General features: G+C 37.3%; 1 protein-coding gene across 2 annotated transcripts in view; it reads right to left on the reverse strand.

The window, feature by feature from the left end:
- Positions 1-16,884, reverse strand: part of ENOX2 (ecto-NOX disulfide-thiol exchanger 2) — a 300,984-nt gene that overhangs the window by 16,075 nt on the left and 268,025 nt on the right. For both annotated transcript variants that reach the window (XM_012764733.3, XM_012764732.3), the window contains one exon: positions 4,006-4,187. In XM_012764733.3, the coding sequence (XP_012620187.1) occupies positions 4,006-4,187 (182 nt within the window). The remainder of the gene's footprint in view (positions 1-4,005; positions 4,188-16,884) is intronic.

Below are 16,884 nucleotides of genomic sequence, written 5' to 3' on the forward strand. Positions count from 1 at the left end.
ATCTTTTGATCTTATGGATATAGGCATTTATGTCTATGAATTTTCTTCTTATAACTTTTTCTGCTGAATCCCACAAATCTTGATAATTTATGTCCCCTTTGTCATCCAGTTTGAAGAGTGTTTTGATGTACATCTTAATTTCCTCCTTAACCAATAATCATTCAGCCACAGGTTGTTTAATTTCCATGACTTTGTGTAACGTTGAGTTTTTCTGTTGGAATTGATTTCTAATTTTATTCCACTGTATTCTGAAAAGATACATGGTATAATTTTCATTTTTTCAAAGTCTGGTGAGATATGTTTTGTGGCCTAGGATATGATCAATCTTAGAGAATGTTCCATCAGCTGATGAGAAGAACATATATTCAGTGGTTTTGAGGTAGAATGTTCTGTACATGTCTGTTAGGCCCATGTATTCTAGATTCCCTTTTAAGTTCAGTGTTTCTTTATTTATTTTATGCCTGGATGATCTGTCCAGATCTGTCAGTGGGTTGTAGTCCCCAGCAACTATGATGCTGCTGTGTATCTCTTTGCTTAGATCTAGTAGGGTTTGCTTTATGAATCTGGGTGCTCCTGTGCATAAATATTTAGGATTGTTATGTCTTCTTGTTGAATTGTTCCCTTAATGATTATATAATGACTATCTTTGTCTTTCCTTACTTTTGCTGATTTGAAGTCTATGTTATGTGATATGACAATGGATACACCAGCTTTCTTTTGCTTTCCATTTTAATGGAATATTGTTTTCCATCCCTTCACCTTGAGTATGAATGAGTCCTTGTGGGTTAGATGCATTTCCTGGAGATAGCAGATACTTGGCTTGTATTTTTTATCCATTCAGCCATCCCATGTCTCTTTAGTGGCGAGTTCAAGCCATTCACATTTATTGAAAGAATTGATAAGTGGGGTAGACTTCTGTTCATCCTATTAAGTAGAACTTTATTGCTTTGTTTTACCACTTGAGTCATTGAGGTATATGGGCTCTGAGCTTTAGCTTTTCGGTGTTTTATACCAGTGGGTGACTATTGTGCTAATCCTTGTATAATTCAGTTCTGAGGACTTCCTGCAGGGCAGGTCTGGTCTTGACAAATTCCCTCAGTGTTTGCTTGTCTGAGAAAGTCTTATTTCTCCCTCATATAAGAAACTTAGTTTTGTAGGATACACAATTCTAAGCTGGCCATTATTCTGTTTGAGAAGACTGAGAATGGGTTCCCAACTAAGTAAGGTCTCCGTTCAGAAGTCTGCAGTTAGTCTGATGGGTTTTCCTTTGTAAGGTACCTGTTGCTTTCACCTTATAGCTCATTGGAAAGCCTCTTTTGTGTTTACTTTGGCAAGTCTGATAACTATGTGTTGTGGCGATTGCCTTTTTGCAATGAATCTCCCAGCCATCCTTTGATTTTCTTGTACCTGGATATCTATATTTCTAGCAAGGCCAGGGAAATTTTCCTCAATTATTCCCTCAAATACCATGTTTTTCCAAAAATAAGACCTACTGATAAAATAAGCCCTAGCAGGATTTCTAAGAATTTACGCAGTATAAGCTCTACCCTGAAAATAAGACCTAGTGATGGGCATGGCTACACAGCATATCTGCACAACCCATGCATTTTGTCACGGAGCAGTAAAGATGATGAGCAGCCCTTCTCATCTGCCCCATGAGAGCTCTATTGCTCGACATGAGAGATTGGGACCAATGGTTCTAAAGGAAATAGAGTCGCAAGAAATTCAGGATTAAATTCAGGATGTGGAGCATTATGATGATGTTCCAGAAGAAGACGACTTAAATATATTTGAATAAATGTAGATTGTTGTACTGTACTTAAAAAAATAACACATCCCCTGAAAATAAGCCCTAGGGTGTCTTCTCAAGGAAAAATAAATATAAGACTCTGTCTTATTTTCGGGGAAACACGGTAGATTTTCCAACCCTTGTGTATTTTCTTCTTTGCCCTCAGGGATAACTATATTTCTTATGTTAGGCCACTTTACATAATCCCATCTTTCTTGTAGGTTTTGTTAATTTCTCTTATTTGTCAGTTCTCTCTCTTTGACTGACTTGTTTAACTTATAGGTGTTGTCTTCAAGCTCTGAGATTCCTTATTCTGCCTGGTGTAGCCTAATCTTAAGGCTTTCCACTGTGTTTTGAATTTTCTTGAATTAATTTTTCATTTCTGCAAGTTCTGTTTTTTTTTAAGAAGTTGATTTCCTCAGTAAATTTTTCATTCATTTCCTGCATTGTTTTTGTGGTTTCTTTGTGTTGGGTTTCTATTTTTTCTTGTATTTCATTGACTTTCCTTATACTCCATATTCAAAATTCTTCATCTGCCATTTCAATCTTTTCATTTGGTTGGCATCCATTGGTAAGGAGTTATCGGGTTTTTTTGGGGGAGTGTCCTTTTGCTCTGATTTTTCATCAGAGTTCTTTCTTTTCTGGAGTTCTTTTGCTAATTCCTTTTCATCAGACCTCTCAGTTGAGACCTGGGAGTGCTAGGCCTGGCTTATGGATCTGTCTCCAGGTCCCCAAAGATCAAGCCCTGAGTATTCCAGGGAGAGGAATCCTGATCCTGAGTTGTCTATGGGGTGTTCTAGTAGGTTTGGTGTACCTCTCAGATTACTTCTGACCTGCTGGCTTTACCTCTTCCCAACAATGTGTAGTGAGTTAGATCCTCCAGCTTAATCTCAGTGATGGTGTGTGGTACTTGTGAGTTTGAATTAGCTGCTCCCTGTTTGCTTGAGTTGAGAGGTGGTATGCTTAGGTATGGGGTTTTCTCCCCATCATTGATTGATTTTTGTGTGGAAGAGTCAGCTGCTGAGATGGTCTCTTGTGCCTGTGGTAAGCTCTGGTTCCTCAGGTGTGGCATATGAATGCCCCAAGCTTTAAGAGGGACCATGTAGCTCCCAGGGGTTTGCTTGATTCCTATTTCCCCTGAGGTCAGGGGAGGAGCAAGACAAATAGTGGCAGGATTGCAGGAGCCTAAAAGGCTTTGCCAAGCCTGGGAGGGGTTCAGAAGTTGATTTTCTGGCCACCAGGAGGGTCAGAACAGGCTTTCCAAACCGGGAGTGCTGTTCATGGAGGAGGGTCCTAAATGCTTGTATTCTAAGGCCCTGGGCTGGGATCTTTCCACCCTTATCTAGTAGTGACTTTTCTGTGGGGAAGGGTAGGCAGTCCTCCAAATGGCCACTCCTTGGACCCCCTATACCATGTAAAATTGAGTCAGTAAATGCTATAAAGGGCATACAAATTGACCTTCTGTCAGTAAGTGGTGCTTGCTGGAAGAACAAGCTGCAATGTTGTTTTGGGGTCCTGTGTGTGGCTTTATTCCCTTAGGATAAGCACTCATATGCCCCAGGTGCTGGATAAGGCCCTGGAATTTCCAGGTGAGTCCTTATTCTCTGCTTCAGCAGAGGTAGGTGTTACTTTACTTTTTATTCTTGCAATTATATGCAGGTAAACCCATTCACATAAATGACTGTTAATACAAAAGAAAACAAAATAAAAAAATTGGAAATAGATGCCCAAATCATTGATACTTAAAAACCTATAATGTCCCTACTTACAGCCAAATCAAGGGTAGGCTTCCTTCCATTCCTTCTAAAAGGCTGTATTATTTGGAATTCTATCAACTAGATACTGATTTATCAGCACTTCTTTATATCTATTAATTAATAATTAAGTTTCTTCATAAGGACCCTGAGAGCCTGCCTAAATCCTGAAGTATCTTCTGAAGCATGAAGAAAAAATCAGATTATGTTCAGTGTAGTTTTGATGTTAAGTATTTCTCATTGAAAGTTTATTCTTTGAAAATTGGTGATCCATTGCTATCTCTGTATTAACCAGAATATTTCATTTACCATCACACATAATTTCTTCCTCAGCCATGCCAGAGAATGTGGCATCAAGAAAAATAACAGGTTTGATACTTTATTTGCTTGCAGGGGACCCTTCTACAGGTTAGGAACTAATACTATCCTTCCAAGAAGCTCAGAAAACCCAAGTGCCTTTACCTGCTGCATTCCTTGCAGGGCTTGTTGCAGGAGCTTCAGCTGCTGTTCTTTGTTTGGGTCATCTTCTCTGTGGGCTTTACCTTGTTCTTGCTTTAGCAGTTCTACCTCATTCCGGTAGGCATCAAGCTGCCAACGAAGGCTGTCATTTTCTTCTTTCAGAGCTTCTGCCTGTGACACTAAGGCTAAACAATCAAGTTAAAATATTAAACCATATTTCTAGATTCCATTGTGGTTCATCTAAGTACCATGAAAAGTTGGTATTTTAAATTAACATGCATAAAAAGCCTCTTGAAGAACTTTAGGTCTGAGTTGGCCGCGGCAACAAGAGATGGACACAAAAGCACACGGGCCTATTTTTCTAAATAAATGAACCAGGATTCCAACACTCAAAAGTTCTCATCATAGTTCATATTCTCTACCCCAAATATAACTAAGATATCTCCAGGTAGCACTGATTACTTTTATTTGAAATACAGTAAATGATAAGAGCCCTGTAATAATAAAATATAGGACTAATTGTTCACACTGAAAACTGACTACATAATAATTTAGTTGAAAGATGTTTTTAAAGAATGTAGCATTGACTAAACTAAAAAATCAACAGCTCTTTTATCTGTCAGAGAAGTAAGGTCATAGGGCAAACTGCTGCCCCATCCCCCCTTCGGAGACACAAACAGGCAATTATAGAGAATCACAACATACTAGACTAGAAACCAATGAGCAGAAACCTCTGTGGGAACTAGTACCTGGGTAGGAAAACCTAAACGGTAATTGATGAATTGTTGGAGGCTCAGTGTGGACAAGTTTGTGAGTCAAAAACTCCAGGGGGACCTAGTAATAGGGGAGCCCCCACACTTTTTTTTTAGTTTTATCTCCAGAAGATCTACCAGGTTCTCATAGTGAATATCAGAGAAAAACCTCCTTGTGCTTCTGGCATGGGGAGGGAAATGGAACCATCTTAATGTTTGAAATGGCAGAGTATTTTGCTCCTTTTAATAAGGGTTGCCCTCTGGATAAACTATTTTATCAAAGCCTAACCCATTGGGGTTTTAGAAGAGCCTCATATACCTGGGGGAAGGGAAGGAAATATCCAACTCTAGCCTCTTCCAGCCATCCTGTCCCAGGTAAGGTAGGGAGGGAGACAAAACTGAGAAGCACTTGTGAAGTTCACAGTCCAGGGCCTCGGGTTCATGAAGACTGAGACCTATCATAGAACTAGAGAATACTTCCCTTCCTCCCACACTTACCACCACATTACTAAAGGCCTAATTACTGGAGATTGTAACTAAAATTTACAAGGCATACTAAATGGCAAAAAATACAGTTTGAAGACATAAAGCAAACATCAGAACCAGATACGGCAGGGATGTCAGAATTATCAGATTGGGAATTTTGAAAAAAAACTATGATTACTATGAACAGGGCTTTAATGAAAAAATTATACAATATGCATTAAAAGATGAATAATATAAGCAGGGTGATAGAAATTCTAAGAAAGAATCAGAAAGAAATTACCAGAGATCAAAATCACTAACAGAAATGAAGAATATCTTTGATTGGCTCACTCATTAGTAGACTGGACATGGCTGAGGAAAGAATGTCTGAGTTGAGGATATGACAATAGAAACTTCCAAAACTGGAAACCTGTCTTAGTTCATTTGGGCTTCTATAACAAAATACCATAAACTGGGTAGCTTACAAACAATAGAAATTTTTTAATACAGTTCTGACAGCTGGGAAGTCCAAGATCAAGGTGCTAGTGTTTTAGGTGTCTGGTGAAGGCCTATTTCCTAGTTCATCAATGGTGCCTTCTAGCTGTGTCCTCACATCAGGAAGGGCAAATCATCTCTCTGGGGCCTCCTTTATAAGAATACTAATCCCAATAATGAGGGTCTGCCCTCATGACCTAATCACCTCCCAAAGGCCCTATCTCCTAATAGCATCTCCAATATCTCCTAATTGCTGATCAGGTTTCAACATATGAATTCTGGGGGACATAAACATTTAGACGATAGGAAAAGCAAACAGAAGAAAGACTAAAAAAATCATAGCATATCCAAAAACTATGGGACAACTATAAAAGGTATAAACATGTATAATGGAAATACCCAGAAGGATAAGAAAGAGGGAAAGGAACAGAAGCCATAATGACTGAGAATCTCCCCAAATTAATTTCAGACACTAAATCACAGATCCAGGAAGGTCAGAGAACACTAGGCAGAATAAATGCCAAAAACAACCTATACCTAGGCATATCATATTCAATCTTGAGAAAATAAAAATAAAAAAAAATCTTGAAAGAAGCCAGAGAAGAAAAATACATTACTTCTAGAGGAATAAATATAAACATTACATCTGACTTCTCTGAGAAACCATACAATGAAGAAGAGGAATTTGGAAGAAGTTGATTCCAACCCTCATGGATACTTTGAGAAGTTCAAAACTTCAGTGGAGGAAGTCACTGCAGATGTGGTAGAAATAGCAAGAGAAGTAGAATTAGAAGTGGGGCCTGAAGATGTGATTGAATTGCTGGAATGTCATGATAAAACTTTAATAGACAAGGAGTTGCTTCTTGTGGATGGGCAAAGAAATTGGTTTCTTGAGATGGAATCTCTTCCTGGTGAAGATACTATTAATATTGTTGAAATGTCAATGAAGGATTTAGAATATTCCATAAACTTAGTTGATAAAGCAGCAGCAAAATTTGATAGGACTGACTCCAATTTTGAAAGAAATTCTACTGTGGGTAAAATGCTATCACACAGCATCATAGGCTATAGAGAAATCTTTCTTGAAAGTAAAAGTCAATCGATGTGGCAAATTTCATTGTCTTATTTTAAGAAATTGTCACAGCCACCTCAACCTTCAGGAACCATCACCCTCATCAATCAGCAGCCATCAACACTGAAGTAAGACTCTTCACCAGCAAAAAGATTGTGACTTGCTGAAGGCTCAGATGATCAGTAGCATTATTAGCAATAATTTTTTTTTTTTTTTTTTTTTTTTGAGACAGAGTCTCGCTTTGTTGCCTAGGCTAGAGTGAGTGCCGTGGCGTCAGCCTAGCTCACAGCAACCTCAAACGCCTGGGCTCAAGCAATCCTGCTGCCTCAGCCTCCCGAGTAGCTGGGACTACAGGCATGCGCCACCATGCCCGGCTAATTTTTTCTATATATATTAGTTGGCCAATTAGTTTCTTTCTATTTATAGTAGAGACGGGGTCTCGCTCTTGCTCAGGCTGGTTTCGAACTCCCGACCTCGAGCAATCCGCCCGCCTCGGCCTCCCAGAGAGCTAGGATTACAGGCGTGAGCCACCGCACCCGGCCTTATTAGCAATAATTTTAAAATTAAGGTATATATATTGCTTTTTAGACATAATGCTATTGCATACTTAATGGACTACAATATAATGTAAGCATCATTTTTATATGTACTAGAAAAGCAAAAAATGTGTAATTTGCTTTATTGTGATATTTGCTTTATTGCAGGGGTTTTGAACTGAACCTGCACTATCTCTGAGGTATGCCTATTATATATTTATGCATGATTCTGGATAAGTGAAATAAATGATGGCAATGACACAAGAAATGGAAGTGAAAAATGAGAAACATTGAGAAACAAAAGGCAGAACAAGTATGGAAGACAAAAATAGAAATAAAGAATAAGGGTATCCACAAGAAAACAGCAACAAATATGGTAGATATTTATCTAAAACTATATTAATAATCACTTTAAATGTCATTGATTTAAATACACCAATTAAAAGATAGAGATTGTTAGCATGGATTATAAAATAAGACTCACCTATATGTTGTCTATATGAAATAAACTTTAAATATAAGTAAACACATAGATTAAAAGTAAAGAGATGGAGAAAGATATACTAATTAAAAGAAAGTTGGAGTAGGTATATTAATTCCAGATAGAGCTTATTTCATGGCAAGGAAAGTTATTAGAATAAAGAAGGGCATTGCATAATATTAAAGGGGTTAATACTCGAAGACAACATAACAATTCTTTATGTTATATAAGAACATCAAAATACATGAGAGAAAAACTGATAGCACTGTAATGAGAAATAGATGAATCCACTATTATTGTTGGAGAGTTTAACACCCGTCTATCAGACATGGACAGATCCAGCAAGCAGAAATCAGTAATGATGTAGTTTAACTCAACAGCATCATCAATCAGCTAGATATAATTAACATGTATAGACTACTTTATCCAACGAAAGCATATTACACATTTTTCTTAAGCTCATATGGTAGTTTGACGAAGAGAGACCATATTATAGGCCATTGAACATACCTTAAAATGTAAAAGAATAGAAATCATATAATATATGTTCTCAGACCACAATGGAATTAAATTAGAAATCAATAACAGAAAGATAGATAGAAAGTAGCCAAAATACATGGAGATTGAACAGCACATTTCTAAATAACACATGGTTCAAAAAAGAAATCTCACAAAAATTTAGAAATATTTTAAACTAAATGAAAATGAAACTTATCAAACTCCATGGGATGCAGTGAAAGTAATGCTTAGAGGGAAATGTATAGCATTGAATGTATATATTAGAAATAAAAAAGTTCTTAAATCAATAATTTAAGATTTTACCTTAGGAAACTAGAAATAGAAGAACAAATTAAACAAATTAAATCTAAAGTAAGCAGACAGTTTGGCAGTTTCCTGCAAAACAAACACACTTTTACCATATGATTCAGCAGTCATGCTCCATGGTATTTACCCAAATGAACTAAAGACTTATGTCCACATAGAAACCTGCTCACCGATGTTTATAGTAGCTTGATTCATAACTGCCAAAACTTGTAAGCAACCAGGATGTCCGTCAGTAGATGAATCAATAAATAAACTGTATATCTAAGATAATGGTATATTATTCATTACTGAAAAGAAATGAGTTATCAAGCCATGAAAAGACATGAAGGAAACTTAAATGCATAGCACTAAGTGAAAACAGCCAATCTGAAAGGGCTACCTACATAATATGTAACATTCTGGAAAAGACAAAACAGTGAAGACAGTAAAAAAGTTAGTGGTTGCCAGTGGTTAGTGGGGAGACAGGGATGAATAGGCAGAACACAGAGGATTTTCAGGGCAGTAAAACTATTCTGTATGATACACTACAGTGGTAGATACATATCATTATATATTTGTCAAAACCCATAGAATGTACAATACCAAGAGTGAACCCTAATGTAAACTATGGACTTTGAGTAGATAACGATGTGTCAATACAGGTTCATCAATTGTAACAAAGGTACCATTCGGGTGGGGGATGTTGATATTGGGGGAGACTGTGCCTCTGTAGAGACAGGAATTCTATGGGAACGCTCTATTTTCTGTTCAATTTTGCTGTGAATGATTCTAAAAAATATTAATTAAAAAAATGAAGACATATAGGGAAATCTAAGTTAAATCTATTCATGGTTTGAGGTATATTTTTCAAGGTTGAAAATCATAAAACCTATTTCAAAATATTTAATCATAGGATTTTCATTCATTCAACAAACATTCGCTGAATACCTTCTATGTTCCAGGTTTATGAGTATGGTAAAAAAGAAATGTGATTCTACTAATCCCTATTGTATATATGCCAAATTAATGGAAACATTTATATTTTATTCCTTTTTTTATTACTGATGAAACACAAAGCACAGAAAAAGAGACATTATCAAAATGGATAAAAATTATAAATCTATGTATTAAATATATAGAAACTTAAAAGGCAATTTGATGAAGATAAGAATTTTCCCAGTCACCTATGGGGAAGAACTTTAGATGGAAGCAAGTAAAGTAATGGAAGTCAAAACATCAAAATTACCATCTATAAATAGTAGAAGAAGAGTTTTCTAAAAGGATTTAAAAGACAAAATTCATTCTCTACATAATGAATGGAATACACTTGTACATTAGAAAGATGAAATATTGCTATGGTTTAGTTACGGTTTATTTGTCCCTACCACAACTCATATTGAAATTTGATCCCTGATGTGGTGGTGTTAGTACTCATGGGAAGTGTTTGGGTCATGGGGCTGGATCTCTAATGAATAGATAAATGTCCACCCGGGTATGTGTGTGTGTGTGGGGGGGGTGAGTTCTCACTCTATTAGTTCCTGTAAGAGGAAGAGCCTGACACTGCTCCCTTGTCTCTCTTGCTTCCTCTCTCACCACATGATCTCTGCACATACTGGCTCCCTTTTGCCTTCTGCCATGAGTGGAAGCAGCCTAAGGTTGCCACCAGATGCAGCTACCTGATCTTGAACTTTCCAGCCTTCAGAATTCTAAGCCAAATAAACCTTTTTTCTTTATAAATTATCCAGCCTCAAGTATTCCTTTATAACAACACAAAACAGACTAAGACAAGTGTATAAAAGAAAACCATATTCTGATGGTGAAAACATTACCTATTTCTGAAAGGAAGCTGCCTTTAGGGAGATTCTGGGTTTAATTCAAATGCCTTGAACACGAGGGCTTCCTAAAACTATTAGGCACTATTCAAGGCTACTGTGACCAGATTGTCTACCGAAAGCAGAGAGTGGCAATACAATAGGAAGGGTTCTGGTTAGAAATATCTTCTGGTAATATTGAGATGTTCTCAGTGGTCCACATTTGTTTCTTGTGGATGACCATGCAATGATCCTGATATGGCAGTTTTAAATCTTGCATTTTAGTTTTAAAAACTTATACAAGACCTTTGGCATAACACATTCATTTTATGTTTGGTCTTATTACTGATTTTAATTCTTATTGCAATCACACAGATGTCTTTGAAGAGAAAGCCATTACACAGAGACTTGGATTACTAGCACTCCAAATAATATCTATCCTTGTCATCTCTTCCAGTGGCTGGGATATTTTTCATCAGACAGGTAGTGTTCCTAACAAGCACAACACCAAAAGGAGATGCTACAAGTGAAGATAATTACATATATGAAACTGTATAGAAAAAGGGACATTAACTATCTGCCAAACAGAGGAAGAAATATTTGGTTTGCTTGCTGGGTCAGTACCAAAGACAGCATCTTGAGCTGGAATTTGGTGGCATGGCACACAGGTTACTCTGTAAATTAAATGACTCCTCTACAGATGGACAGTTATTTATTTCTGCTTTGGTTTGCATGTTTTTTCCTCTGGCAGTCCACATAATGATATTTCATTTTCCTCCTTTTGTTTCTTCTTATACTGCAGGCTAGTAATTATGCTCATGTTCTACATGTCATGTGGAGCTACATGGAAGAGAAAAGGGCAGAGATCTAGGAAAATGATTAGAGGCATATTCTCCAGTTTAAATGTGAAAATATTTTCCCTCTGAGAAAATGAGGAGAGACTGTTTCTGTCCTGGGGTAAAGGGCATGCTGATGAGCAGCAATGGATACCTGCAGCCAAGTGGGAACAGATAATAATCTTCTCAGTTTGGACCTGTCACTAAGCAAAAGAAAATGTGATCGTCTGTAATGCTACTGAGGGGACCTTACCTACAGAATGTATTTCCCACTCTCTGAAATGAGGGTTTTTGTCATTTTAATGAGGACACCAAGTCTTTCCTTTCACAGACTTAATATTAATTGGGTCCATTTCTGAAGTTGGAGTTCTTTGTACATTGCCAGAACATTGAAAAGTTCAATATTACCTTTTAATAATATGTTTGAGTAGGTGAATCCATCAGTCCTGATACTAAAGAGCATAGTACAGTGAATGTATTCATACCCTGCCATCATTAGTTCTCAGCCTCTCTGTTTTGACTATTTCCTATGTGGGAAAAATATTTCTCTTTATGGGGATTGCTCCTCAGATCTAAAAGCTGTCAGTTCATCATGACAATATGAAAGTATGAAGACAGCTGTGAACTCTTCCTTTTAGAGGAGTCACTAAGAGCAAAATCCTAGACACGTTTCTGTATAAGAAAAGATCAAAAAGGATTTTGTGCCATTAAAAAAATTAATGCCTAGGTCTCTTCAATAGTACAAAGAAAACAAAAAAATTAATAGAAGTCAATTCAGGAAGTCAGCCACCCACTTAAAGGTCCATTACAGGAGATACTAAAAAGTGTTACAAAATTGTGGAAAGAGGAATGTACAACATTCCTCTGAAGGCTCATGAAAAAGTTTGAGCTGGGGTGATTCATAAAGGGAAAAATCCCAAAAGAAAAAAGAGTGGGAAGAATGAGAGGGAGATGATATGATTATGATCCATTAGGGTGGTTGCAGGTCAGTTCAAGCAAAATCTCAAATGGGTTCCCTGACTTCACAATACCTTGCTTTCCTTGCCTCTTATGGGTCATTATCTCCATTCCAGTTGGGTTTCTGCCAGCATGGATTCACCTGGGACCTCATTGTTTGCCCACTGAGATCTCTAAATATCCCTCTTGAACACAGAATCTTTATCTGCCAGTTTTCTCACTGCCCCTTATCACTCTGAGACTGCTCTCTTTCCTTGCTGAGACCTTTAATCTTATGGAGTGGCCAACTTCACTCAGTCCATTAATTACTTTCTAGCTAAATAGATTCCACTGCAAACTCCTCAGTACCCCATATTCCTTCAGCCTCCTGAAAACCTGTTGGTCAGTCTTATCGTGCCAATCCCCAACTCATAATCAGTTGACTCAACTTGCCTTGATCCTTATCCTGGGCCACAGAGAACTCTTACAGGAAGTTGCAGAGCTATATAGCTATATCAGTACAGACTCATGTTGGCCCTTGCTGTTAGGTTTCTCACGTTGCACTAATTTCTTCGTTCCATACTGTCCATAATATTTATTCCAGATCTGTTCCTCTCTCTTCAAGGTCTCATTTCCTAATCATTGATGAACTCAATAGGTGTGGAATCTCTTACTATGTGGCGAAGTCTGGGCCATATATATTTTATACTTTCAGCTTCTCCTCCCTTATCTCAGAGAAAGGAAACTCCACCTGAATTTGGATCACTTCCCATTCTTCTTTTCCAGGATTCTACTTCATAATTACTACTCTTTCATTCTCTAGTATCTTCAATCTCACATTCTGAATGGCCTCCTTACTTTTTGCTGAACAATGAAAAATAACTTAACTTTAACTTTTGTTACCAATTCTAGTTGCCATTTATAATACCTGTGTTTCCTTTTGCTTAATACCGAAACTTCTTGGTCTGTGGTCTTTGTCTACTTTCTCTCTTATTAATGTCCTATATTTTGGCCCTTACCTCTATCACTCTACTAAAAGAGCTCTTGCCCAATACCGTTTCTTTCAATTCTTATCTTCTTTGTACATCTGATAATGTTGATTACGCCCTACTCCTATAAAAGCCTTTCTTGGTTTCCACAGCCCAATTCTTTTCTAGTTTTATTCCATTCTCTCAGAACTGCTCTTTTTCTAACTTCTCTGCAAACTCCTTTTTCTTTCCTTCTCTCTTACTATGGGTAGCCCCCCACCACCCCAAAGTTCTATATTCAGTCCTTTGCCCTTCTTTTGTTCACTTGCCTTTCATACCCATTTATTAATATTCTCAGGGTTTCAGACAACAGCTCTACACTAACATTTTCTATTCCTTCTACTTTCTTCAACTATGACTTCAATACAGACCCTGTCTATTTCCTAACTACCTACTCCCTGAAGCTGATCTCATCATGTTCTGTAAATCAGTCCCATTTATCAGTCTATTTCTGTCAGTTCTACTGTTATGGCTTTGTGTCTCCCCAAAAAAAGATATGTTTAAGCTCTCAGAATATGACCTTATTTAGGTCATATTACTTACTATGAGGTCATTAGGATGGGTCCTAACCCAATATGATTGGTGTCCTTATAGGAAGGGGAAATTTGGACACAGAGACAGACATGCACAGAGGGAAAATGCCAGGTGAACATGATGGCAGAGATTGGGGTGATGCATCTATAAGCCAAGGAACCCCAAAGATTGCTGGCAAATAACCGGAAACTAGGAGAGAGTAAAAGAACAAATTCTTCTTCAAAGCCCTCAGAAGGAACCAATCCTACTGACATCTTGTTCTCAGGCTTCTAGCTTTCAGAACTGTGAGACAATAAATTTCTGTTGTCTAAGCCACCCAGTCTGTGCTACTTTGTTATGGCAGCCCTAGTGAACTAATATATCCACCAATCCTCCAATCTCCCAGACTAGAAAACCTAGACTCATTCTGGGCTCTTTAATTTTCTTCATCATCTATATCCAAACTGGAGTTAAAGACTTTAGTTTATTCCTCTAAAATGACTCCTAACATCTTTAATCTCATATACTCCATTGCCTCCTTTTCTTCTACCATTTTTATCTTAGTTCCTGTTGCCTTCACTCTAGTCTCACCCTTCTCCATTTCATATCTCAATTCCTATAAAAGTCTCTGGCTGGTATCTCTTTATCCAAAAATTATCTCCTAAAATGCATAATTTATGTTGTTTTCATCATATTAGTGTCATGGTCAAGATGTGCTCATAGTGCCATATTGCCTACTATGCTAAATCTAAGTCTGGCATTCACGGTCCCCCATAATTTGGGCCCATCTTGCCCATTCAATTGTCTATCCCCCTATAGACATCATGCTTATTTCCCTCTTTGAGCCCTGCTTCTTCTGCTCTTCCCCCCATCAAGATACTTTCTTACCTTCTTTCCTCTCATCCAAACCTGTTCATCTTTCAAGGCCACGATCAGTTTTCACTGACTGTGACTACTTTGGCCCATACTGATATCTCTTGCCCTTGCTGAATTCTAATCAGACCTTTCCATGTTAGTACCAAGTGGCATTTCTTATATTTTATGGGGATTTACACATATTTACATCTTTATTTCCACCAGCTTATAGGACATAGCACTTGTTAATTAGTTGATCAAACTTTTAAAGTGGGAATAATGGGAGGTTGAGGGAAGGAAAAGAAGAAGGAGAAAGGATACCAAAAGAAGAGAAACTTTTAGCCAGAAAAATGAAGGAGCATTAGTTTAAGACAATGTTTCCCAAATGTGCTCCCTGGACCACCAGTATCTTAATCATTTAGGATGTTTGATAAAATGCAGATTCTTAAATCTCATTACAGACCTATTGGATCAGACTCGGCAGCCCAGAAATCTGAATTTTTGAAGGTAATTCAAATGATTCTTATGTATAGCAAGTCTGACAACCACTAGTCTAAGTGAAGAGGGCAGAAGATAGATGCTGAAAAGGAACAGCTGTTGTTATGTTTATTGGGTACATGTACTTTCCATCATGTCTAACAATAGAATGAAATAATTTCACATGATCATGATTGGCTTTGATATGATTCTCCTTCTTCAATACATTTCTTTGAACACAGCAGTCCTTTCTTCCATGGCAAGGTATTTCAAGTACTGCATCACAAATATGGGCTGACTAATATAGAGTCTCTCGAAGAACAGAAATTTTGTGGCACTACAAGGAAAGGTAACTGAGACTGCTAGGCTTATTTTACTTTCTTTGGGAAGTAAAATTTAACCAGAAAAATGCCATAGCTTCCTGAAATTCAAGTTTGGTAGCACGGAAGGAGGAAAAAAACAACAACTCTGAGATCTAGTTGCTTAAGCTTTTGATTGTAACCATGTGATAGCTAAAACATGTAGCTGATTTAGATAAAAACCGAGGACCCTTTCTCACTGGCTCACACTGAGCAGGATTTTTGCAGTTGAGTACTACAGAAGCGAGATAACAGAATTAGATACGATCGAGGGGAAGAAAAATGCACAAAAGTCCTTGAATTAAAATGAATTGAAACCTTCTGGGAGAAAAGCTATTTGGTAAGCTCCATTAAGTCTATTGTAGATAGCTTTATTTGACAAAGCAGCATCCTGGCATGTGGAACAGGAAAGAAAATAGCTATAAGATGATCTGTCAGGGAGTTTCCAGTCTCTAAACGAATAAGATTTTGTGCAGTAGCCAATATAGCTTTTAACTCAAAAGAGATACAGAAGCAAAATGCAATTATATAACCCTAGTAAGTGCATTCAATCTGAATCTCCCATATACTCCTCTCCTCCCTCAATAACTCTTCAAACTCAGCAATTTATCAAGTGGATGCTCAAACTTATGGTTGCATTTATTTCATGGCAACACTGGATAAATGCTGTATACAATACTGTAGATACTAAGGTGGAGACAATAATATAAGTCAAAGATTAATCAGCTATAAAACACCCTGGCTAAATACTTAAGTAATCTGAATAATGCAATTCTTATTAAACTCTTTTGTTTATTTTGGCTACAAATTTATAGTATTTATTTGCAGCAATTAATTCACTATTCTGAAAATGATAACTAATTACTGATTACAAAGGGTTTATTCAATATAGATAGCAGTTTGTATGTTTAAAGATCTAACATATGGCAGACAGAGGAAATTCAGATGTGACAGCTAATGAATGTCTTTTAAAAAGTCTGACAAGGTGGTTTTCTTTCCTTGAGAATTTCTGTTTATGAAGTAAAGATTCTAAAACCACTAAAGTGGCTATAGAGCTGCTGACTTCAATATATAAGTACTGGAACCAGAAATTCAGATTTGAATTATAACATATCTCTTTCTCTCTGTCTCTCTCCCTCCTTCCCTTCCCTCTTTCCCTTTCTCTCTCCTCTCTCTCTCTCTCTCTCTCTCTCACACACACACACACTCTCTCTCTCTCTCTCTCTCACACACACACACACATACACACACACGGCAGGGATACTGTACCACTATGTTTCCAATGTCTAGCACAGTACTTGACATATAATAGTTATTAAATGAATGGATAAATTCACTTAACCATCACAAAATCCCTATTAGATGGTTTTTATAATGTACTTTTTGCAAGTGTTAAAGCTGAGGCTCAGAGGGGAAGAAGTCCCTCTAGGTCAAGAAGGACAGAGCTGGGGCTAGAACTCAG

This window comes from Microcebus murinus, chromosome X (assembly GCF_040939455.1).
Source record: "Microcebus murinus isolate Inina chromosome X, M.murinus_Inina_mat1.0, whole genome shotgun sequence".
NCBI lineage: Eukaryota > Metazoa > Chordata > Mammalia > Primates > Cheirogaleidae > Microcebus > Microcebus murinus.